The 25812-nt window shown below is 42.2% G+C and overlaps 1 protein-coding gene across 1 annotated transcript; it reads left to right on the forward strand.

Annotated features, from left to right (window-relative positions):
• Nucleotides 1-701: 701 nt before the first annotated feature.
• Nucleotides 702-25099, forward strand: LOC137359223 (deleted in malignant brain tumors 1 protein-like). Its single transcript, XM_068025283.1, has 7 exons — nt 702-815; nt 1527-1711; nt 2367-2395; nt 3454-3762; nt 11133-11447; nt 19062-19247; nt 25044-25099. The coding sequence occupies exons 1-7, from the start codon at nt 702-704 to the stop codon at nt 25097-25099; spliced, it is 1194 nt and encodes a 397-aa protein (XP_067881384.1).
• Nucleotides 25100-25812: the final 713 nt, after the last annotated feature.

Below are 25812 nucleotides of genomic sequence, written 5' to 3' on the forward strand. Positions count from 1 at the left end.
GATTAACATTTAATTGCATTTCCAGAGGAGATATGAGTTAAATTTAGTTTTAGTACCAAAATTGAATATAAACACCGTAAGAGTCGGTTTTATGTTGTTTCCTAAGACTCTAGTACAGACGCAGCAGACTGGAATTAAAGTTCTAATCAGGCGTTGAAAACGGAGACTCCTGGAAGTAAAAAGTAGTCAGTGTTGCAATCGAGTTTATGGGAGTCAGAACTGCAGAATACCGGAATCTCCATCCAGTCGACTCATCCCACATTGAGATTTCTGTCCACGGAATTTCTCAGTGAAGTGCCGTGTCATACAGAGAATTAGATTAAATATTGTGTACAGCATTTGGAATATTCAGAAAGGACAATAAATATTGTATACTATATTAATTGGAGGTGGAATCCAACATTGGTTCATTTGTACTGATTATCAATAGAGTTATCAATTACACCCTCCAGAAATGATGCTACTGGTTTCAGGGGGATTCGGTGTGTGAACAGTTTTATTTGGTCACCGACAATCTTCAAAACTATCACTTTTTATAATAAATCATGCTTTCTGTTTCATACATTTATGTGCACGGTGTTGTGTAATAATTAGTATTTCTCAATCTATTTCTACATGATTCATACATTTGATGTAGTTTTCAACATCCAGACGTGTTTCGGCATCTCTTTCCACATGTCCCATACTTTTTGTATCGTGCGATGCGGTGTTTAATGAAAGATCTGGAGTTTTTTCCCAATCTCTGGGGAAAGGTGGGAAAGTGGAGATGGGGCAATAGATCAGCCATGATCTTATTGAACGGCGGAGTCGTCTGGGTAGGAAGTATGGCCTAACCCTACTCCTATTAAATTCTATAATGTCCTTCCACAAGTCCCATACTCTGGTCAACTTGTGGAACAAATCCTGAATTCTTTTCCATATTTAAAATTAACAGACAGTGCCCAGAACAATTTGTCTCAGTTCTGTAAATGTTTGATGTGTGTTTGGTTATTTATAACAATGGTATCATTTCTTCAGGCACTAGCTCATGTGTTATGGAGATAGATTGTTAAAAATTACTGATAATGCTATTGACGCACAGAATCTGGATTGCTTGATATGATTTCCTTCTGTCCGCTGCTTTGCTTGTGGTTGTCAGCTGCAATAACTGTAGTTCTATCAATTCATTTGCTTCTGAAATCTAAAAGAGTTCGCTTAATTGCGAATGTTGTTCAAGTTGGACCTAAAAAAGATGGATATAATCATTTTGATTCTTGACCCACCGAGTAAACTGCCGTGAGAAATATGCACTTATAAACTCTCTGCATTGACTGTATTTTGTAACCCCTAAACCACCCTTATCCTTGGTTTTTTAACTCATTCAAGAGTTTCAATTCTGGGCTTTGAATATCCCACGTTTGTCCCGTTTCAGTTCACCTCCTTTGAATTTATTGTTATTTCTAGTTAATATTTCTCTATTACTCTTTGTGGTAACATGGTGCGATAGCAAGTTAACATAAGTATAACATGTATAAATAACTTAACAGTTTTGCACCAAACCCATTAGTCTAAATATCAGGAAGTTAACCGTGCGACCACTGAAATCTGAGGTGCTGGGAAGTGGGAGTCGCTGTAGGTCAGTAAGAGCAGGGGAAATGGGTGACCGGGAAAGTCCGCACCAGGATAACAGCAACAGCAGAAACTTTGAAAGTTACCAGTGGAAGATTATGCAGTAAATTAAAAGGCATTGAAATTTACCACAGGATGAGAAAATCTTTAATTGAATTTAAATGTTCCCATTCCTTCTCGAACTTTCGATCGGAATGCTGAATTCACTGAGAGTGCCATCACCAGTGGGTTTAAAGGCGGCTACGTCACCATCCTCTTCTCAGGACACCTACACACGGGTCAGAGCACCATCAGCACAAATTTACAGGGCGATGGGGAAAGGCAGTGGGACTAATTAGACAGCTCTGACAAAGAGACAGCATAGGCACCATGGGCCGAATGGCGTCCCTCTGTTCTGTTTCATTGTAAGATTCGAGAAGGGAGAGGACCATCACCACCGCCTTCTCAGAGCACCTTCACACTGGGAATACATGGAGCCCACCTACCATCACCACAAGGAGACAGTGTATCCGGGTGTCAGTGTGTGTATATGTGAAAACATTTCTGGATACATTTTGGCCCATTACCAATATTAATTTTTTGCAGAAATTGTATTTTTTGTGTTAAGAAATGAAATCACAGATCCCGGTATAATTTCTTCTGCAAAGCGAAAGGAATAATGACCCTGCAGTTAGTTGTATTTGTCTCTTTTCTTTCTGACATTGTCATTCCTTTCTTGTCCCAGTGAACTCTAATTGTTAACTTCTCATTTCAGGCAGACCTGGGAACAGTCAGGCTGACCCGTCAGGTAATCGCCCATTATTTTCACACGACCTGCTATCTCTTTGCTCTAATCCAACCCATTAAATATTAAGCTTGGACGACAATCTCTGTACTATTTTTGATCACGGATTAACCCGCTGCCCGGTTGCTAGCCAGAAAGGGAGTGTGTCCCTCATAATGTTAGCAAAGGTCTTTAATTCTAGCTGAGAGATGACTGCTGCCTTCATGTGGAGGGACAATAACTGAGGGTCTCTGAAGAGCAGAGTGTGAAGGATCCGCTCCACTCACACAGTTACCTATCTGAGAGATCACTGCTATCTTCATGTGGAGGGACAATAACTGAGGGTCTCTGAAGAGCAGAGTGTGAAGGGTCAGCTCCACAGACACTGTTACCTAGCTGAGAGATGAATGCTCTCTTCATGTCGAGGGGCACTAACTGAGGGTGTCTGAAGAGCAGAGTGTGAATTATCAGCTCCACTGACACTGTTACCGGTCCAAAGGTCCACCTCACCAATCTGCTCTGATCTCCAGATCACATCACCATCCAGCCCTGTCTTTATTGGCTATGGTGGGTGAGGGTGCAATTTACTCTGCTCTTTCCAGGTGCTGGGATCTCACTGTGTTCGTCCATTCAGTACTGAGCACGTAAACATGTGATCATACCAACCACGCCCATCTCCCCACTTCTGCAGGTTAAATATATTATGAGCTTGTCCCTATTCAGATCCCATTGGAGCCTCTGTGTTGGTGGGAATATCTCGCTGCCGCCCGGTTCCCTGCTGGTTTGCACTGTTTATTAGTAATTCCCTTTCATTTTTCTTCATGTGTAATATTTACTCCGGGTTTTATTAGGGTCCAGGGTGCAGACCGATGTTCCTATCAATTCATGCCCAGTGAATAGGGAGGGTCCGTTCGCTGGGAACCTGTGGGTTTAACACACCATGACCGCTTGAAGATATTTCTGATATTTTACCTAGACGGTGAAGCTGAGACTGGTGAATGGGGAGGGTCCGTGCGCTGGGAACCTGTGGGTTTAACACACTATAACCTCTTGGTGATATTTCTGATATTTTACAGAGACAGTGAAGCTGAGACTGGTGAATGGGGGCAGTCGGTGCGCTGGGAGAGTGGAGATTCACTACAGGGGACAGTGGGGGACTGTGTATGGATCGTACTGGGACCTGCCGGACGAAGCTGTTGTGTGTCGGGAGCTGGGCTGCGGGACCGCGGTCTCTGCACCGGGCTGGGCTCACTTTGGGGAAGGGACCGGACCCGTTGTGACGGCTGATGTAGCGTGCAGCGGAACCGAGGCCGCTCTGCGGGACTGTGAATCATATCAATGGGATCACTATTCCTTGTCGCACTCCGATGATGCCGGCGTCATCTGCTCAGGTAAAAATATTTCTCAGTTTCTCATCTGCCGCCGCAGCTGATAGAATCTGTGAAGAAGCGAAAATAAAACAATCCGGGTCGGTCCGTACCTGGAAAATCAGATGATAATAATTCCAGTAATCTCTGGTTAAAATTATCATTAATATTAGGTTCACTGTTCAAACTTATATCATTAGTAATATATTTAGTAAACATGCTCCACCGGGAGCAGTAAATACCTGATACTCAGCACATTTGCAATACAGACAGAGCACTTTCCATTGAGATTTTCCCTAAAGCTGCAGTGAATGAGCTGAACAGCAGGAAATTTCGCAATCTTAATCCAACTATCCATTCATCAACCCAGCAGCCGCTACCGGGCATGTACTGTCAGCCCAGCTGTCCACCTGCAATGATCGCTTGGCCTCAGATCTGATATATTACACAGATTGTGAAGCTGAGACTGGGGAGCAGGGGAGGGAGGCAGATTTCTCAGCCTTGGGGAGCCAAAGTATCACAAAGAGGAAACGGCTTTCTCAGATCCCACCGCTGCGTGCGCATTGCCATTTACATTTTGGCAAATATTAAGAAAGTGAAATGCACAGAATATTAAACAAAAGAGCTAAGATAGTTCAGGAAGCAGTAGCAACGATTAAACTCAGCACCGTTGAACTATTGGAAGAAAAGCGAGTAGGGCGACACAGTGGTACAGTGGTTAGCACCGCGGCCTCAGAGCTCCAGCGACCCGGGTTGAATTCTGGGTACTGCCTGTGTGGAGTTTGCAAGTTCTCCCTGTGTCTGCGTGGGTTTTCTCCGGGTGCTCCGGTTTCCTCCCACAAGCCAAAAGACTTGCTGATTGATAGGTAAATTGGCCAGTATAAATTGTCACTAGTATAGGTAGGTGGTAGGGAAATATAGGGACAGGTGGGGATGTTTGGTAGGAATATGGGATTAGTGTAGGATTAGTATAAATGGGTGGTTGATGTTCGGCACAGACTCGGTGGGCAGAAGGGCCTGTTTCACTGCAGTATCTCTAATCAAATCTAATCTTTTCCTGAAATCCTGACCAGTTACTATAAGGAGGATAGTGATAGACTTCAAGAGGACAAAGAGAGGCTGGTGAAATGGGCGGACAGGTGGCAGATGCAATTTCATGCAGAGAAGTGTGAACTGATACATTCTGGTTGGAACACGGAGGAGAGGCGATATCACAGAATCACTGAACTGCTAAAGAGCGGAAGGGGGTTATTCGGCCCATCATGTCTGTATGGGCTCTTTGAAAGAGACATTCACTCAGTTCCATTCCCCTCTCTCCATAAGTCTGTACAATCTTCCTTTTCATAGAACTATGTAATTCTCTTTTGAATGCTTCAACTGAACATGTCTCCGCCGCGTTCTCGGGTAAACATTCCAGATCTGAAACACTCGCTGCATGAAAAAGATTTTCCTCATGTCACTTTTACTTCTTTTACCAAATGCTTTGAATCGATGCCCTCTCCTTCTCGATCCTTTCACCAGTGGAAACAGTTCCCACCCTGTAAGTGGGATCTTTCTGAGCATTTTCCTCTTGTGATACCCACAATTACTGCGGACCCATTACTACGGCTCCACGAGGCTGAGAAACCTCCCTCCCTCCCCTGCTCCCCAGTCTCACCTTCACAATCTGTGTACTATATCAGATTTGAGGCCAAGCGATCATTGCAGATGGACAGCCGGGCTGACAGTACATGCCCGGTAGCGGCTGCTGGGTTGACGAATGGAGAGTTGGCTTGAGATTGTGACATTTCCATGGAGTAGATAGAGACCCTCATGATTTGGAATACCTCAATCAAATCAACTCTCCGCCTTCTCTTCTCCAAGGTAAACAGACATAACTTCTCCAATCTAGCTTCAAAACTGAAATTCCTCAATCCCTGGAACCATCCTCATGAAACGTCTCCATACGCTCTCCAATGCCCTCACATCTTTCCCCAAGTGCGGAGCCCAGATCTGAACCCAATACTCCAGCTGAGGCCGAACTAGTGTCTTATATAAGTTCAACAAAACTTCCTTACTCTTGTACTCCATGCACCTATTAATAAAGCCCAGGACACTGAACGCCTTATTAAACGCTCGCTCAACTTGCCACCTTCAATGACTTATGCACTATTCAACCAAGGCCCCTCTACTCCTGCAACCCCTTTCGAATTGAGCCCTTCATTTTATAATTTATCTCCATGTTCTTCCTACCAAAATGAATCACTTCATATTTCTCTGCATTGAACTTCATCCGCCACCTGCCTGCTCATTCCACTAACTTGTCAATGTCCTTTTGAAGATCCGCACTATCCTCCTCACAGTTCACAATGCTTCCAAAATTTGTGTCATCTGCAAACTTTGAAATTGTGTCCTGTACACTATATAGATTGGGAACCGAATATTGAAGGATACATGGCATTTAGGAAAGACAGGAAGCTAGGAATAGGTAGAGGGGTCGCTCTGTTAAATAATGATGGTATTAGCGCAATAGTGAGGGATGAACTAAGTTCAGCAGACCAGGATGTGGAAGCCGTTTAGGTAGAGATGAAAATTCATAAAGGCAAGAAGTCACTTGTCAAAAGTGGTGTACAGACCACTAACCTTAACCACACTGTGGGACGGAGTATAAAGGGATAAATAATGGAAGCTTGTCCGAAAGGTACACCGATAATTATGGGGGGATTTTCACCTACATATAGCTCGAAAAAGCAGATGGCCGAAGTCGCCGAGATAAGGCGTACATAGAGTATTTTCGGGATAATTTCTTGGAATAATACGCTGCGGTGCCAACCAGAGAGCAGGCAATCCTAGACCTGGTATTGTGCCACGAGACACCAATAATTAATGACCTCATAGTTAAGGCGCCCCTGGGATGCAGCGATCATGATATGATTGAATTTTACATTCAGTTTGAGGGAGATAAGAGTGGGTCCATGACTAGTACTTTAAATAATGGCAATTATGAGGGCATGAACGCAGAGCGAGCTAAAGTGAACTGGCAAATCAGGTTAAGGGATAATAGAGATGCAGTGGGAGATATTTAGGGGAATATTTCAGAATATACAGAGTAGATACAATTCAATGAGAAAGAAACATTCCAAGAGTGGGACCGCAATCTGTGGTTAAGTAAAACAGTTGAAGGTCGTATCAAACTTAAAGAAAAAGCCTATAATTGCACAAAAATGGGAGGCAGGTCAGATGATTGGACAGAATATATACAAAAAAGCAAATAACGACTAAAAGATTGATAAGGAAGGTAACATTAGAGTACCAGAGAAGGCTAGATAGAAATATAATGACAGATAGTAAGGGTTTATATAGATATTGTTCAAAAAAGAAAAGAGTTAACCAAGTGAGCGTTGATCCTGTAAAAAATAAGTCTGGGGAATTAATTATGGGTAATAAGGAGATGGCAGGTGAATTGAACAGATATTTTGCATCGGTCTTCAATATTGAGGGTAAAGGTAACATCCCAGTATTAGCTGTAAGTCAGGAAATGGAAGGGAGGAAAGAACTCAAAAAAGTTACAATCACCAGGGAAATGGTACTGAGCAAATTGTTGGAACTGCGAGCTGACAGGTCCCCGGGTCCTGATGGACTTCATCCTAAGGTGTTAAAAGAAGTAGCTAGTGAGATAGTTGAGGCGTTAATTTTAATTTTCCAACATTCCCTGGATTCGGGGTAGGTTCCTTTAGTTTGGAAAATAGCAAATGCAAAGCCTTTATTCAGAAAGGAAGGGATTATATAAAGCAGGAAACTACAGGCCAATTACTTTAACATTTGTCTTGGGAAAATGTTACAAACTATTATTAAAGATGTTATAGCAGGGCATTTAGATGAATTCAAGGTCATCGGGCAGAGTCAACATATTTTTGTGAAAGGGAAATCACGTTTAAGCAAGTGATTGGAGTTCTTTGAGGGAGTTGCAAGTGCTGTGGATAAAGGGAAAACGCTCGATATATTGTACTTAGATTTCCAGAAGGCATTGATAAGGTGCCATATCAAAGGTTATTGCAGAAAATAAAATCTCATGGTGTAGGGGGTGACATATTGGCATGGATAGAAGATTGGGTAGCTAACAGGAAGCAGAGAGTAGGCATAAATAGCTCATTGTCTGGTTGGCAAGATGTAACGAGTGGTGTGCCACAGGGATCTGTGCTGGGACATCACATTTTCACAATTTATATCAATGACTTGGAGGAAGGGACCGAAGGTATGGTTGCTTAATTTGCTAATGACACAAAGATAGGTAAGAATGTAACTTGTGAAGAGGACATAAGGAGTCTGCAAACGGATATAGATAGGTTATGTGAGTGGGCAAAGACCTGTCAAATGGAGTTTCATGTGGGAAAGTGTGAAATTGTCCATAGTGGCAGCAAGAATAGAAGAGAAGCATATTATCTAAATGGTGAGAGATTGCAGAGCTGTGAGATGCAGAGGGATCTGCGTGTCCCAGTGTATGAATCTCAAAACATTAGTATGCAGGTACAGCACGTAATTAAGAAAGCTAGTCGAATGTTATCATTTATCGTGAGTGGAATTGAATACAAAAGTAGGGAGGCTATGCTTCAGCTATACAGGTTATTGCTGAGACCACATCTGGAGTATTGTGTACAGTACTGGTCTCCTTATTTAAGGAATGATGTAAATGCCTTGGAGGCAGGACAGTGAAGGTTTACTAGACTAATATCTGGAATGGGTGACCTGTTGTACGAGGAAAGATTTGACAGACGAGGCTGGTATCCGCTGGAATTTAGAAGAGTAAGAGGCGACTTGATTGAAACATATAAAATCCTGAGGGGTCTTGACAGGGTGGATGTGGAAAAGATGTTTCCCCTGGTGGCAGAATCTCGAACTAGGGTTCCAGTTGAAAAATAAGGGGTCGCCCATTTAAGACAGCGATGAGGAGAATTTCTATCTCTCAGAGAGTCTTGAGTCTTTGCAATTCTCTTCTTCAAAAGGCAGTGGAAGCAGAGTCTTTGATTTTTTTAAAAACAGAGGTAGATAGATTCTTGATAACCAAGGGGGTGGAAGGTTATCGTGGGTAGGTGGAAATGTGGAGAAATCAGTACAACCGTGAACTTATTGAATGGTGAAGCAGGTTCGAGGGATCGAGTGGCCTACTCCTGGTCCTAACTCGTATGTTCATCCGTATGTTCGTATATAACAGGGTATATCTAAAACATCCTCTTTATTAATGTTAAACCCCTCTAGTATGTGAATTACCAGCTCTTTTACCATTGCCTGAGGTGTATCTTCTTCCTTGGTAAAGAAAGATGCAAAGAGTTCAGTTAATAGCTCAGCTATGCCCGCTACCTCCATATTAAATCCCCTTTCTGGTCCCTGATCGGCCCCACTCCTCCTTTTACCAACTTTTTGCTAGTTATCTGTCTATAAAAAATATTGGAACTTCTTTTAATGCTAGTTGCCAGTCTCTTTTAAAGGGTACAGTTCTAAAGTGACTGCAGGACGAGAGTGATCTGGGAGTATTTGGGATCAAATAGTTGAATGTAGCAGGGCAGGTTGAGAAAGTGGTTAATAGGGATGTTGGTCTTTTTAAATAGAGGCATGGAGTACAAAAGTAAGGAAGTTATTATGAACCTTTGTGAAACACTGGCTTCACCTCAACTGATCGATTGTGTACAATTCTGAATATGGCACTTTAGTAGAATGTGAATGCTTAAGAGTGTGTGCAGAAAGGATTTACAAGGAATGTTCAAGGGATGAAATACTTCAGTTATAATGATAGATTGGAGAAGCTGTGGTTGCTCTCCTTCGAACAGAGAAGGCTGCGAGGAAATTTGATTGAGGTTATTCAAAATCACGAGTGGTCCAGACAGAGTAGATAGAGAGGAACTTTTCCTCTTGGCAGAAAGGTCAATAACCTGAGGCCACTGTTATAAGGTGGATGGGAAAAGAACCAACCGTGACATGAGGAAAGACTTATTAACATAGTGAGTGGTTAGGATCTGGAATGTTCTGCCTGCGAGTCTGATGGAGACAGATTCAATTGTGGCTTTCAATATGCAATTGGACAAGCACCTGAAGAGAAAATCTTTGCATGTCTATGTAGAAAGGGCTAGTGAGGTGCTCTTACAGATAACCAGCATGGACACAATGGGCTGAATGGCCTCCTTCTGTGTTGTAAACATTCTATGATTATATGCTGACTGCTGCAGCTTGTTGGTCACAAACTGCCTGTCCAGTTTTTAAACTTAAAACTGTGAATGTGGTTTCAGGGTAATTAATTGCATACGAAGGGCTTTGAAGGTTGATCATGACAGACTGTCGCAAACTGGCTACAAAAAAGTCAACAAAGTGTGGGTTAAAGGTAGTTATTCAGACTGACAAAAGTTGAGAAGTATTGTGTGACAATTCATGTCAATGGGTTAGCGCTGTGCAAATGCGTTCTATTGTTTGGTCCATTCCGAAGATTACGGCACACAACATTAAGAAGCGGCTGAGCACGCAGCACAAAGCAAAAGTTAAAGGCTTGATAACACTCCAGCTGTAGTGCTGAAGATCAGTGCTCTAAAACTAGCGACAACTCTAGCCAAGCTGATCCAGTACAATTACAGCAGTTACAGCACTAGGATTCAACTGATATGGTGTGAAGTTGCTCAGTTGCACACTGCCTAGAAAAGTAGGGAAACACTGACTGGTTAGTACCCAATCAACCTCCTCCCAATCAACACCAAATCTTTCCTTGTGCTGGGTGTGACTCCCCTTTCAACGTATCTCTCTTTAATAAAACTCATTTTTTTTTGTATTTTCCAGAGCTTTGTTAACCTGTATTGCTATTTTATTGATTTTTATATCTGCACCCCTGAGTCCCATTGCTCCGCGACACAATTTAGATTATCATTGTCCAAGGAGTATGGGTTCTCAGTCTTCCTACCCAAATGTGTAAGTGCACATTTATCTGCATGAAAATTCATTTACAATTTCGTTAACATGAAGTATTTTTCTCACAATCTGCCTTTGTATTAACTATTGCTCCAAGTCAATGTCATTAGTGAATATTACAATTGTACGTCCTTTTTCTGCGTCGAAATCATTTATGTTAAATATGAACAACAGTACTCCCAGCACCAGTTCTTGTCACACAATACTTCTTGCCCAGTTCTAACTGCTGATACAGTGATGGCGACTGGGTAAGTTATAAATAAATAAAGGCACATTTTAAAGATTATAGTCCTGTCACATTATAAGCAGTAGTGATACAGGAAACACAGCATCATCAGTTTTGAACAGAATCTGAGAACGGCTCGTGCCAGATCTGTGATTAATCAGATGCGTATTGAAATAAAAATCTATGTATTATTGTGATTATTAACGTATTATGCTAATTATGATATAATATGCTTATTAAGATCGCAGATATCCTCGACTAACATCCGGAGACTCCCCATGCTCAGGCAGACTGGAGATCCAGTACGGTGAAAACTGGGGAACAGTGTGTGACCTTGACTGGGATTTGAAAGACGCCAATGTGGTCTGTAATCTGCTTCAGTGTGGAGTCGCCGTGTCGGTGCCAAGATATGCTCATTTTGGAGAGGGCATTGGGCTCGTACGGTCTGATATCTTTGACTGCACTGGAAATGAGACCAGTTTATTGGACTGCCGTCTTTTTCAAGGAAATCAGCAGGAGTGCAGCCACAGGAACGATGCCAGTGTGATCTGTTCCGGTGAGTACAGACTTACTGAAAAGCAGACAACTCCCTGCTTAATATGTGGAAAACTGAGGAAGGTGGCATTCCCATGTTTCTGTCTGAAAGGTTCATATCTAAACTAGTCATTATAGTTTATTATTACTGCTAAAGGTCTGGTGTAACGTGGTACAAAATACCCACAATTACTGGTAAACAAGATGGTTCTGAATCTTAACATTTATTTTGCAAGAAGCAGAATTTTCGCAAGTTTGTTTACCACTGCACCGAATGTATATTTAGAATTGAATATTGGCTGCAACAGTTGGGAGTTGACTAAATGAATATGCACTGGCCTATTTCGATACTTTAATTTGAACACCACGAATGATCCGACATTACAATAGCCTTCTGATCCTCCCTGCCCACGTTAGTATTCTTATCATACAGTACTGAAGCAGGCCCTTCGGCCCACCGACTGTCTGTCGACCAACAACCACCCATTTCTACTGATCCTACATTACCTACCACTCTCCTTGCACCTACCCACAGTCGGGTTAATTTACAATGGTCAATTTACTTTCGACCTGCAAGTCTTTCACTGTGAGATGAAACCAGAGCACGCGGCAGAACCCCACGCATTCACAGGGAGAACATGCAAACTCCGCACAGACAGCACCCAGAACTGAATTTAGGTCACTGGAGCTGTGATGCAAACCACTGCTCCACTGTGCCCACGTTAACACTAACTGAACGGCAGGGTATAAAAGCACGGCTGTACTCCAGCACTGCTCAGTGCAATCAGGCCAGAATTGAAAGATTACAAAGTTATTTTATAGAAAGTGTGTATTTTACCCGCTAAATATGACAGGATCGGACACATATCCACATTATCAGTACAGAGCTTTCAGTTGCACTAGCCTGCTCGATCATTCAGTTAGATCATACCTGATATGTTCTTCAAGTCTCTTTACCTGGCTTTGAACCAGATTCCTTGATACACCGAGCTTAAAAAAATCTATCAATATTAGTCTTGAAAATTTAGATTAGATGTAACATCCACAGCTCTTTACTTTGGACGTTGTTAGGGAAAGTTCCAGATTGCCGCTGTTTTTATAGAAAAATGTGTTTCCTAATTGTTCTTTGAGGCCCAACTATCTTCTGGTGCTTCGTCAGTTACCTTCCCACCATCAAAATGTCAGAAGTTGGGCTTTTTGCTGAGAATTGCATGGTCTTTAGTTCCATTCACAATTCCTTGGATTAAGAAACAGTTCATGCCCAATTACATCAAGAATCCGGACATTATTTAGACTTGGGCTGATAGGTAGAAAGTAACACACTCACCACCTCCGTGTCAGTTAATGACTATTTCCAACAAGAGAGACAATATCATCTCCCCTAGCTATTATAATCAGTGAATTCACTACCACCATCAAATCCTACTGGGTGTTGTCATTGACAAGAAACTGAACTAGACCATTCACAATAATGTAGTGGCGAGTGGAGCAGGTCAGATGATCGGCATTCTGTGGCAAGTAGCTCACCTGCAGAATTCCCAAAGACTTTCCAGCAGCTGGAAGACATAGGCTGGGAATGTGAAAGGACATGACTCTTATAAATTTCAGGGAACCCAGCCACAGTTTGTGTAATCCTTCTTCATAATGAGGGGAGGCAATGGTGTGGTGCTAATGTCACTGGACTAGCAATCCAGAGTCCCAGGCTAATTCTGGGGACGCTGGTTCAATTCCCACCATCGCAGCTCGTGGAATTTAAATTCAGTTAATAAATCTGGAATTAAAAACTAGTCTCAGTAATGGTAACCATAAAACCATTGTCGATTGTTATTTAAAAAAATCTTGTTTCGTCATATCCTTAGGGGATGAAATCTGCCATTGTTACCTGGTCTGGCCGACATGTGACCAGAGACCTACAGCAATGCTGTTGACTCTTAACTGTCCTCTTACATAGCCTAACAAGTCACCCAGTTGTGAAAGGTAACGATGCATGAGCAATGAATGCTGGTCTTGCCGGCGACACCCACATCAAATGAATGAATAAAAAACAGAAACATTTGAAGCCAAGGAATCATTCTCGCATCTTTTATGCTGCACACTCTCCATGGTCAACATATCCTTCCCAAAGCATATTGCCCATAGCTTAACATTACACCAGATGGGGCCTGACCAGTTTTTTTTTAGCTGCAGCATCATTTCTTCACCCTTGTATTCCATTCCTCTAGACATAAATCCCAGTATTCCATTGGCTGCTTTGATTTTCGTTCCTGTACTTTCCCATGACCCTGAAGTCTATTTTCCCTGTGCTGCATCCGGCTTTTCACCATGTAGAAAATACTGTAATCTTTTTAAGTCCAAATTGGACACCTCACGCTCACCAATATTGAAATAGTTTTACACAGTCACGGAATCTTTTTTTTTGTAAAGTTATGCTTAAAATATGCATGATTACAATATGGCTGATATTTTATTTCAATGGCAATATTGAGTATGTCAATTATATGTGGCTTTCTATCCAGTCATCTAAATCATTAATAAATATGGTGAATAGTTGAGGTTCCTGTGGGACGGCGCCATCACATCCTGCCAGTTAGATGATCTGCCCATTATCCCTGCTGTCTATCTCCTGCCACTAAACAAACGTCCGAAGCAGGTCAATAATTTCCCTAAATTCTATGAGCTTCAAGTTTAGCCAACAATCAGTTACAAGAGATTTTGCTGAGTGCTTTCTGGAAGTTCATCTGAATAACATCCATTCAGGTTCCCCTGTTCTCTACTTTAGTTACCTCCACAAAATATTTGATCAGGTTCATCAAGCATGATCTACCTTTTACAAATCCACGCTGGCTCTCTCTGATTAGCTGTCACTTTTCAAGGTGATCAGACACTCCATCTTCAAATGTACACTCTAGTAATTTCCTGACAACTGCTGTTAGGCTAACCAATCTATAATTGCCTTGGTTCCCTCGCTAACCTTTCTTTAAATAGCAGTGTGACAATTGCAATTTTCTAATTACTGATCCAGCAGTTTGCTCTCAATCATTAACAAAGGGACGGAAGGTGTTGTTTACAGCGCTATCAAGCAGTACTTACCAATAAACTACTCACTGATGCTCAGTTTGGGTTTGTCGGACCCCTCAGCTTCAGACCACATCACACCCTTTGTACAAACATGTATGATAAAGCTGCATTCCAGATGACAGTGACTGCCCTCAATGTCAGGGCAGCATTTGTCCGACTGCGGCAACAAAGAACCTTAATAAAAGTTGGGTCCATGTAAATACTGATGCAACGAAATTATGCATAATTCCTGCCATTTCCTTATTTTCATTTATAATATCACAACTGTCATTGTAATGAGACCACATTGCTTTTAATGACAATATATTTCTGAAGTTATTGTAAAAGTTTTGGAGCTCTTGCGAACTGTTTTGTCATCCTTTGCTATTCTTTGTATCTCTGCCATTCACGAAGATCTGTGCATTTTTCTTTTTGCATTTTTGCATGTTTTTGGTCTCTTTTATACTTATGATGTTCTTGTGTCGTGCACGCCAGTCCATAATAGATGAGGTTGAGTTTGGAATTGGACCATTCAATGCGGTGGTCATTGAGTTGAGCTTCCTTGATGGCAGGCTTGTGCCGTTCACTGCGTCAGGGAAGCTATGGAGATCGATAAACACAAGACCTTCCCCCTAACAGTGACCTGTTCCTCGGTGAATATCAGGGTTTCCCTCCTCGAGAAACGCACAAGCACCTGCTGTGCAGCCAACAAACCACGACCAGAACAGTAGCATGGATTGACTTGCCACGATGCACAATAACTGACGAATCAGCAGCAAGAATAATGGCATATACTGACCTCTCATGGAATATAATTAACTGACCAAGAAAAAACAGAACAAGAACATGTAATAACCTATCAGTAGTAAGATCCTGCCCACATTCCCGTTCTGCACTGCATATAAACAGACTGCTTCCACCAATTACAATTATTTCTCCAGACAATGGGCAGAGTACATGGCCCAAAACATCGTGGTCTGTCAGTATTTCTAACAACTGCTTTTTCAAGAAAGCAACTGCTGTTCTCAGCGCAAAGGCACGTGATGTAAAACCGTAAAATGGTCTGACTCAAATGTTGAATATTTTAGTTTTCTATTTCCCTGTAGCACCTAGATATGCTACATTTACAACTGTGCTCTACCCCCTCACCCCGCCCCCCACCAGCCTCCCCTCACCCATTTACTAGTTTAAGGTTCCTGTAACAACCCTATTTATCCTTTATTCTGGAACCCTGATCCCAACCCGATTCAGGTGCTTCACATTCCAACAGAATAGTTCTTTAATATCCCAGTACAGGTGCCAGGGTCCTTTGAAAGGTAACACCTCTTTCCAACATCATAACCTTCAAGCACGTGTTCATCTCCCTGATCGTTTATTTTTCCTATGCCAATGTGCAAGCGGCTTGTATAATAATCCTGATATTATAATCCTTGAGACCTTCTTTTATATTTCAGCTCCTGGTACTCTCCGAAAAGAACCTCTTGCCTACTCTTAGCAATATTGTTTATGCCTAATTGGTCCACAACGACTGGATATTTCCACCCCAATCTTGCATTCTGATTTGAGATAACCCTCACTTCGCACAAGTTGGGAAAATACTGTGTGGGACTGTTAATGCCCTAATTATTGAATCACTTAAAAGTATCACATTATGCACCACTCCTCCTCCTTTTGAACAGCTTCCTATTCGAAGGTATCACGGTCAACATTGTGGCTGTCCTTCTAACAGTCTTCATCCTGATCTTCACAAATAGACAGTACTTTGTTCCTGTTCACTTCTGTATATCCTCGTTCTCCATTACATCTGGATTTCAAATCTGTACACTATAAGCTGCAACAACCTCATTCTGATCCTGCAGCTCTCGACAAGGTGTGACTGAAATCTGCAGCAAACTGTCAAATACTCTTCTTGCTATCATATGTGTTGGTGTTTTTCCAATTCCCACAACAGCTCTATGATCCTGAGCCAGAGAGGTTCCAGGTTGAGATATCTACTACAGACAAGTTCCCTCGGTTCAGTTCCATTCTCTACAAATTCCAATATCCAGAAAAAAACCTGCTCTGCCAGAACTTAGTCTGTCTTTATTTTAGAGGTAAAATTATTTGTTGATGCATTTTAGCTTTAACACTATTTTACTGGTTAGCTAACGCCGAAACACTAAGCACTCATCAATTAACATAGTCCGTATTTACAACTTACCCACGCCCTCTCACACTCTGACCTGACAATTGCTTCACTGAGTGAGTTTGTCCCTCTATTTGCCAGGTGTCTGTCTCTCAGCCCCTTCCAATAGGCATTGCTACTGCTGGCTGTGGCGCTCTTTTAAACCGGTTGCTCTAGTCACTGACTCCAGTTTAACAGACAAAACAGAACACCTCCATCCGAACGCTCACCCTCTACTACCTAGAAGGACGAGGACAGCAGATGCATGGGAACACCATCTGCATGTTCTCCTCCGAAGCACACACCATCCTAATTTGGAACTATATAACCGGTCCTTCACTGTCGCTGGGTCAAATCCTGGAAGTCCCTTGCTAACAGTACTGTGAGTGTACTGAAAGCGCATGCACTGCAGTGGTACAAGAAGGCGGCTCACCACCATCTTTGCAAGGGCAGTTCGGGATTGGTAATAAATGCTGTCCGAGCCCGAAATTCCCACCCCCTGTGAAAGAATAAAAAATACCTCCTTTTACCCCTCTGCACCGAATTCTTACTCTGAGCAAACTCTAACTTCCCACTATGTTCATAATGTATTCAGTTAACATTGCAATCTTTGTTTACACTCTGCCTTACCAGAAGTCTAAATATAGAATCATAGAAAATAGGAGTAGGCGTAGGCCAGACAGCCGTTTGGAGCCTGCTCCGCCATTCAAAAAAAGTAATGGCCTATCATCTAATTCAGTACTCTGTTCCCGTTTTTCCCCATATCACTTGATTCCTTTTGTATTAAGAAAGATATCTATCTCCTTCTTGAATATATTTAGAGATCTGTCATCCACTGCCTTCTGTGGTAGAGAATTCCACAGGTTCACCACCTTCTGAGTGAAGTCATTTCTCCTCATCTCGGTTCTAAATAGCATACTCCATATCCGGAGACTGTGACCCGTGGTTTTGGACTCTCCAGCCATCGGGAACATCCTCCCTGCATGTAGCCTGTCTAGTACTGTTCGAGTTTTATAGGTTTCTCTGAGATCCTCTCTCATTCTTCTAAACTCTAGTGAATATAGTCCGAGTCGATCCGATCTCTCTTCATACGTGAATCCTGCCATCCCAGGAATTAGCCTTGTAAATCTACTTTGCACACTCTTAATGGCAAGGGCATCCTTCCTCAGATAAGGAGACCAAAACTGCACACAATGCTCTAGGTGTGGTCTCACCAAAGCCCTGTATAGGTGCAGTAACATCTTGCTCCTTTACTCAAATCATCTTGCAATGACGTCCAATATTATATGCTTTTTGAGGCACATTCGAGATACAACAGTCCAGACAGTTTCCAGCTGACAGTAATTACCCGAGTTCGCACAATCACAGCTGATTGACAGCTTACTGCTAACCTGACTTACCCTGTTAACTGCGAACAATGAACTGCCTTGCAGTTTGGTTTTTAATTCCAAGCGAATTGCTAAATGTTACGGCTAGATTTAAGTCTTAGCCACTAATTACCAAATTCCAAACTTCCCACTCTGCTGACAACACATGCAGCTAAAGGTACAGTCTATGCTTGCACACTTTGCCTTAACTCTACCTTACTGCATTGCAGAAGAACATTCCCCATGCAGGCAATTGCAGTTCAAGAGGACGGTCCTGACACCGGTTTCAAGGGCAAATAGAGTTGAGCAATAACTGCCACCTCTGCCAGAGATGTCCACATCCGCATAAAGAAAAGCAGCTCCGAAATGGGCTTGTTTTGTATTTGTTCTCCAGATCTTCTATAGCTCATCTATCAAACCCCTTAACCATTTTAAACACATCAACTAGATAAGCTGTAATCCTTCTAAACTAAATCTATTACAAACAAAGTTTATGCAACTTATCTTCATAATGTACCGTTTAAAGCATTGCTGCCATTCTAGTGACACTGTCCTGAACAACCTCCACAGCCAATGGTTTTGTGAAGTGCCGTGCCCAAACGTGACAACAGATACAACTGAATCATCACATCCTTCATCGTTTACATTCCAAAATCCAAGAGATAAAGACCAACAATCGATTAGCGTTTGCAAGAAGAGCTGTTAATTTTTGAGTGTTCAGCCAACTTCTTAAAGAGGTCCTGTAGTAATTATTGTGATGAAAGTACACAGACCTGAAACATAACTCTCTTGCTCTCTCCACAGATGCTGCTAGCCCTGCTCAGTATTTCCAATATTTTCTGTTTTATTTCAGGTTTCCAACATCTGCAGTATTTTGCTTTTGTGTTGCTGTGGTAATTCTAATTGTTTTTTGATAGATAATTTGTGTAAAGTATGGATAGATAATCGTGTACATAAGATTCAACTTTTATACCCATTTTCTATTTTGCTGTTTCTATGCAGAGGATGATTTATAAATTATTTGGATTTGGATTCGTTTCCAATACAGGGAAACATGGACCTCGATTGGTTGATGGGACGAACAGATGCTCTGGCCGGGTGGAGGTGCTGCATGGAGACCAGTGGGGGACGCTGAGTGACATGTACTTTGATCTGGAAGACGCCAACGTGGTCTGTGAGCACTTGCAGTGTGGGACAGTAACCTCAATCCCGGGAGGAGCTCACTTTGGGAAGGGAGCCGGTCCAGTGTGGAAGGAAAGGTACAGGTGTCGGCGGAATGAGACGCGATTGTGGGATTGTCCTGTTTCATCCTGGGAACAGTTTAGCTGCTCCCATGAAAATGATGCCAGTGTCATCTGTACGGGTGAGTCATCTCAGTCAATTGAACTGAAATACACCAAATGTTCTGCTGTCAAGCATCATTAACTATTTCCACAGGTCGCTGATTCACTAGTTTTGCTGATCCCATGCTTCCTTCGACACTAAGATTCTGAGATGTGTTTGTCGGTTTATTGGTCTGAATTAAATTACAAATGAATCAAAGAGCTTCACTCTAGTAAACATTGAATACATACAATGTCTCGTGATTAGTACTTATCACTCATATAATATCTCTTTTGTGGTAAATCTAGGGCATTATTCAAGGGCTATAGAATCAGCAATTTGCTCCCAGGACCACTGCCATAGAATGGAAATTTTGCTCGAGCATTGAAACTGTTATCAATGTTGGCCGTTCAAATATGAATTATCATGTAATTCTCTGCAAAGATCAGCTGTGCAATAGAAAAAACTGTGAACTTGTTTCCAACTAAATAGCATGAGATAAATTTTAATTTCCATTACATTAAGGGCAATAAAATGATAGTGAGTGAAGTAACTCGTTATTTCACCAATATGCCATGTCTTTGATTATTTCACAAACTTGATGTAAATTACAATTCTCCCAGTTATCCCTCAACCAGCGCCCTCTTATAACAGATTATCTGCTCAGTTAACTGATCGCTGTCCGTTTGACATTGCTCAACGCAAATTGCTCCCACGTTTCACAATTTAAAATATAGGTAATAAAAACAGTAAGTGCTGAAAATACTCAGAAGTTCTGGCAGCATCTGCGGTGCAAGAAACAGAATCAACCTTACAGTTTGCAGATCTTTCATCAGAACTTAGAGATTTAACAGTTTTTAAAGAAAGGGGAAAGCAAGGAAAGAACGAAAGGAACAATCTGTGATATGGTGGAAGGCAGGAAGAATTAAATGGTAAATGGGACAATGCAAGGCAGAAAGAGATAGGAATGGGCCAAGTGAAAAACACATTTCGAGAGGAGCTGCAAATTGGAAGGCAAGACATCGTCCAAAAAAGGGGAGGGAATCTTTCCTGAAATTGCTGAATTCAGTGTTCATTCCAAAAGCCTGTAAAGAGTCTAGTGGAAAGAGGAAGTGCTGTTTCTCAAACTTATGTTAATCTTCATTGGAACTGTGTCGGAGAAAGAGGAGAGAGATGTCAGAGTGGGAGCAGAATAAATAATGAAAAGGACAGGCAACTGGAAGCTAAAGGTAAAGCTTGCAGACTGAACAAAGGTGTTGTGCAAAGTAAGCACTCAATTATGTTTGGTGTCCCAATGTAAAGCAGACGGTATCATGATCAGTCAATACAGTGAATACAGTATACTAAAGAGAAGGCAGTACAAGAAAATCGCTGTTTCACTTGGAAGCAGTATTTGGCGGCTTGGATGGTGAGAAAGGTGGAGGTAACAGGGCAGTGGCTGCACCTCCTGCGCATTCATGGGAAGGTCCTGGGGGAAGGGGTGCTGAGAATGATTGAAGAGTGAATCAGAGTGCCACAGAGCGAATGGTCCCTTCAGAATGTTAAACGTGGAGGGAAGGGGAAGATGTGCTTTGTAGTGGCACCACATTAAAGGTGGTGGAAATGGTGGAAGATGATCTGTTGAATATGGAAGCTGATGGAGTGGAAGATGAGGAGAATCAGAATCCTATCATTATTCCGGGAGGGGGAAAGGGTGAAAGCAGACGTTTGGGGAATGGAATGGACGTGCTTGAGGGCCCTGTCAACCATGGTGGGTGGATGAGGAGGTGAGGAGAGTCCTCGGTTGAGGAAAAAGGAATACATATCTGGAACCACTGGTATGGAAGTTTGCATCACCAGACATTGCAGATGGAGCAAGTGAAAAAATGTGATAGAGTAATTCGAAGAATTGGGGTGTGAGGAAGCATAGACAAGGTAACTGTGAGAGTCACTGGGTTTACTCTTTATATTAGTTAATAACCTATCCCCAGAAGCAGAGACAGAGATGTTGAGGAAGAGAATGGAAGAGTTGAAGATGGACCATGTGAATATAAGGAGGTTAAACTGGAAGAAAAGTTGATGATATTTTCAAGTACAGGGCGAGAGCTGGAATATCAGTGCATGTGGACAGGAGGACGGCCTTCAGTCCCTCGGCTATCACCTACAGTTCATTTTACCCTCTGTCCCCAGTTCAGCAACCGTAAGCTACTCGGTACGTCTCTAAAATGTATTTACAGAGAAAAGGTAATGGTGAAAATGATCTTTCAACAAGCCTTCTGAACAATGATGACAGGAATAGTAACCATTAATATTAATGACTTTTCGGGTGGCAGTAAATTCTGAGATATTTTGCTTCAGTTTCACCATTCTCAATCTGTTTCATGTTGTAGATGAAAATTGGTCACTAAGTCTGACTAACGGGGGAAGCTGGTGTGATGGGAGAGTGGAGATTTACTACAATGGCAGCTGGGGGAGATTGCAGGATAGACACTGGACCCTGAATGATGCCAATGTAGTCTGTACACAGCTGGGTTGTGGTGAAGCGACAGCCGCTTATAACTATTCAAAGGACGGAGAGAGTGAAGGACCCATCTGGGTGAATGATGTCCAGTGTGAAGGAAACGAATTGCAGCTCCAGAACTGCATCTTATTCACATTGAATTCGTCTCTCACTGACAGTATGGATGTAGGGGTCCTGTGTTCAGGTAAGCAAATTCTTCACTGCTTTTACAAAAACATAAAAGTGAAATGTCTAATCTGCTGAGAAAAGTGATAATATCGGTTACTTGTTCCTGGGTTTCTCAAAGCAGTAATTTCACTCGAGGAGAGTCGGAGAGGATGGTGGGCGGTCGGGGAGCTGGGGTGGTGTACAGAGAGAGAGGACACGGACACAATTAAACAGCAAGAACGTTTGTATTACAGAAATTTCAATTAACACATACATCACAAGGGGTTTAACAGGAATGTAAACGGAGAGAAAACTGACACAGAGCCAAACAAAGAGATGTTAGAGTGGGTGACGAAATGTTTAGTCAGATGAAAGCAAAATACTGCGGATTCTGGAATTCTGAAACAAAAACAAGAAATGCTGGATTCACTCAGCAGGTCTGGCAGCATCTGTGGCAAGAGAAGCAGAGTTAACGTTTTGGGTCAGTGACCAGAAACGTTAACTCTGCTTCTCCTTTCCACAGATGCCGACAGACCTGCTGAGTGATTCCAGCATTTCTTGTTATTGTTCTTAGTCAGATGGTTGGATTTGATGAGCCGGAGACACGGAAATATTTCTGGTGGAAATTCAGATCTGGGGGTTAGATGGTTAAAGGCAAAACTGAAAGTTGTGGGCAATTGAAGTGGGTGAAGTGCAACAAGCTGTATTCAGAAAAAAGCAGAGCTCCTGAAATGATTCAGGCTGGAGATGGTTATACTGATGCAGGGGGAGAGCATGAAGGTGTCTGAACATGAAGATCATATTTGGAAACTCTGGGTATTGATCGCAGGGAAACCAGTAGATCGTCGAGTGCCATGGCGTTCCTGAGAGGGGCTTCATGTAGGGAAGGCAACAAAACTTTGGATGAGCTGATGTTTCTGGAGGATGCAAGATGGGTGATCGCCCAGGAGAACATTGAAATATTCGATTCTGCAGGCAACAAAGCATGGGTGAGCATTTCAGCAGCAGATGGGCTGAGGCAGGAAGGGAGGTGAATGATGATAGAGGTGAAAGATAACGGCCTTATGAGAAAGAGAATACGGAATTGGATTCTCAGCTGTGGTATCAAATCCGGCGCCAAGCTTGCAATCAGTTCGACTGTATAGTATATAAGTGGAGGTAGCTGTGTGGGAGTTGGTCTGGTGCTAGTTTCATTAGATTGTGTATAAAAGTAGACAGATGTTTTGGACTAGACACTTTAAAGTTTCATTGTGTGGCATGTTAATGCATGCATGTGTTCTGGGGATGTTGCATTATGCAGAGTGTAGTTTAGTTTTGTTTAGTTTAGAGATACAACACTGAAACAGGCCCTTCGGCCCACCGAGACTGTGCCGACCATCAACCACCCATTTATAATAATCCTGCACTAATCCCATATTCCTACCACATCCCCATCTGTCCCTATATTTCCCTACCACGGCTAGGGGCAATTTATAATGGTCAATTTACCTGCCAACCTGCAAGTCCTTTGGCTTGAGTGTGGGCAGATGTTTTCGGGTTGTTCCAATGAACATTTATTTGCATACGACATGTGGAACTTACAACATATGAGATAGTTAATGATTCAGATTTGATACCGATTGGTTACAGTAAGCATTTTCTTCGGACACTGCGGAAATCAATACATTCCAGCGTTTCACGTCAGAAGTTTACAGTGCTGAATGGTTATTACACACTCAGTCACTGGACAGAGTCGAGTATGTCATCTTGTTCTTCAGTTAGGTAGATGTTAAGCTCCACCCAACATTTATGCCCACCTACAGAAGCCATGTGTCTTCTCCTTGTCTTCTACTTCTGTATCTGATGGGTCACATTGCTGATGTTTATTCTCCAAAGTGCCTGACGCAATTAGTCCAATCATTCTTGTCCAGTCCAGATTAAATACTGGTTTCTGTTCAGCCGGGAGGTCTGCACATCGACAGTTCAATTGCCCGTAGGCGCTTCCTGATCCTGTCCAACATTTTGCAGAGAGATCCTGTTTTCTGCCCTCTTTGGTCCGGTCCAACAGTCATATATTGATAGAATTAGTCGTTTAGTTCCTTGATTTTTTACAGACAATCGCAATTGCTAATGTGCCTCACATGTTTCGTTTGCTCATTTAACATAATTGCAGCAGTCTGTCTGGACAGACAGGTCTGCATCTTCTCTGTTCAGACATGCGGTTTATGTATCTAAAATTACTCAAATATATTCCTTGTCAAAGACAGAGTCCCATCCTTTCAAAGGTAAGTGATTCTCTTATGCAATTAATATTAAATTGATTTATGATAATGTTAATAATGTTATAATCAACACAACCCTAGAACGTAGTTCCACACGAAGATACTGCATATTGCAAGGCTGATGTTTAAGGGTAGGACTTGTGGACCTTACATTCTCCAATATGAAGTGGAGTAATAAAGTAATCATGAAGTAATAAATAGCATGGATTAAACTGCTGGTCTTGCCAGTGACACCAACATTCCCTGAAATAATTGAAAAACAGAAAGGCACGGTGACATGTGGGGAACTATCTGGTAATATAATCCTGAATGTATCAGTCGCATAAAGCATCATTGGGTCCTCTTCATCTTCACTAAATCCTCCTGTTTGACAAAGATTATCCAGGAAGCCAAAGAAAACGCACAGCAAATATTCTCCATCATAAATCTTCCTCCTGAACCACTCCCCTGCCTCATCCACCCTGAACTCCAAAAATAATTGAGAGGAGCTCATAGACTTTTTGTCACAAAGTTCAAAAACATCCGTTCAGTCACCTCCCTTTCTTCCCCAACCCATCAGGCCTAACTTCCTATCAGTTCCCACCCCCATCCCATACGATCACCCTGAATTCACATTTCTTGTTTCTCTCCTAGAATCCTTCACTCTCTCTCTGAACCTGTGCTGTTGATGGTATCCACATTTTGCTGTCTACACCTTATTTCTATTAAACTACTGAACACAAACATTCCCTTCCTGGGTTCCATATTAGCTGGCAATATTAACGATTCTCTTTCTCTCTCTCTCTCTCTACATTTTCAGGCTCCTCTCCATCAAATCAGCAGTCATCACACCTCTCCTCAGAAAGGAACCATTGACCACCTGTCCATGCAGGTTACTGCCCAGCTCCAACTGATCGTACCTCGCCAAAGTCCTTGAATGTGTTGTCGCCTCCCAAATCCATGCTCATCTTATATGAAGCTGCATGTTTCAATTACGCAAATCAATTTTCTATCCACACCACAGGCCGAAAACAAATGACATCCGAAGTGATTGTGACAAATATAAACGATTCCACCTCCTCTTTCTTGACTTGTCTCAAATTTTTATATGATTGATCATGAAATACTTGTCCAATTCCTCCCCATTAACACACGGCTGGGTGGGACTGCACTCAGCTGGTTCTAGTATTATCTGTACAGTCATGGTCAGAAAGTTGCCAGCAATGGTTTCTCTTCCTGCTTCTGCAAAGTCACCTATAGTGTCACCAGAGGATCGATCCTTTGACACTTCATTACTCATTTACATGCTGCCTTTCAGCGATATCCGCAAACAAAGCCTCAGTTTCCACATGTATCTCACTGTATCCAACTCTACCTCACATTCAACACTCTTGAGCCCTCCAATGCCTGTACACTGTGAGAATTCCAGGCTGACATTCAGTACTGCATCAGCAGAAAATTCCTGCAACTCAGTATTGAAAAGATAGAAACCATCAGTCCCCATCGCATGTTTCCTTGCTGCCAACTCCATTTCTCGCCATGCCAACTGTCTGTCACTCAGCCAGACAGCTTGTAATCTTGGTGTTATA

The sequence above is a fragment of the Heterodontus francisci genome, unplaced genomic scaffold, assembly GCF_036365525.1.
Source record: "Heterodontus francisci isolate sHetFra1 unplaced genomic scaffold, sHetFra1.hap1 HAP1_SCAFFOLD_124, whole genome shotgun sequence".
Lineage (NCBI taxonomy): Eukaryota > Metazoa > Chordata > Chondrichthyes > Heterodontiformes > Heterodontidae > Heterodontus > Heterodontus francisci.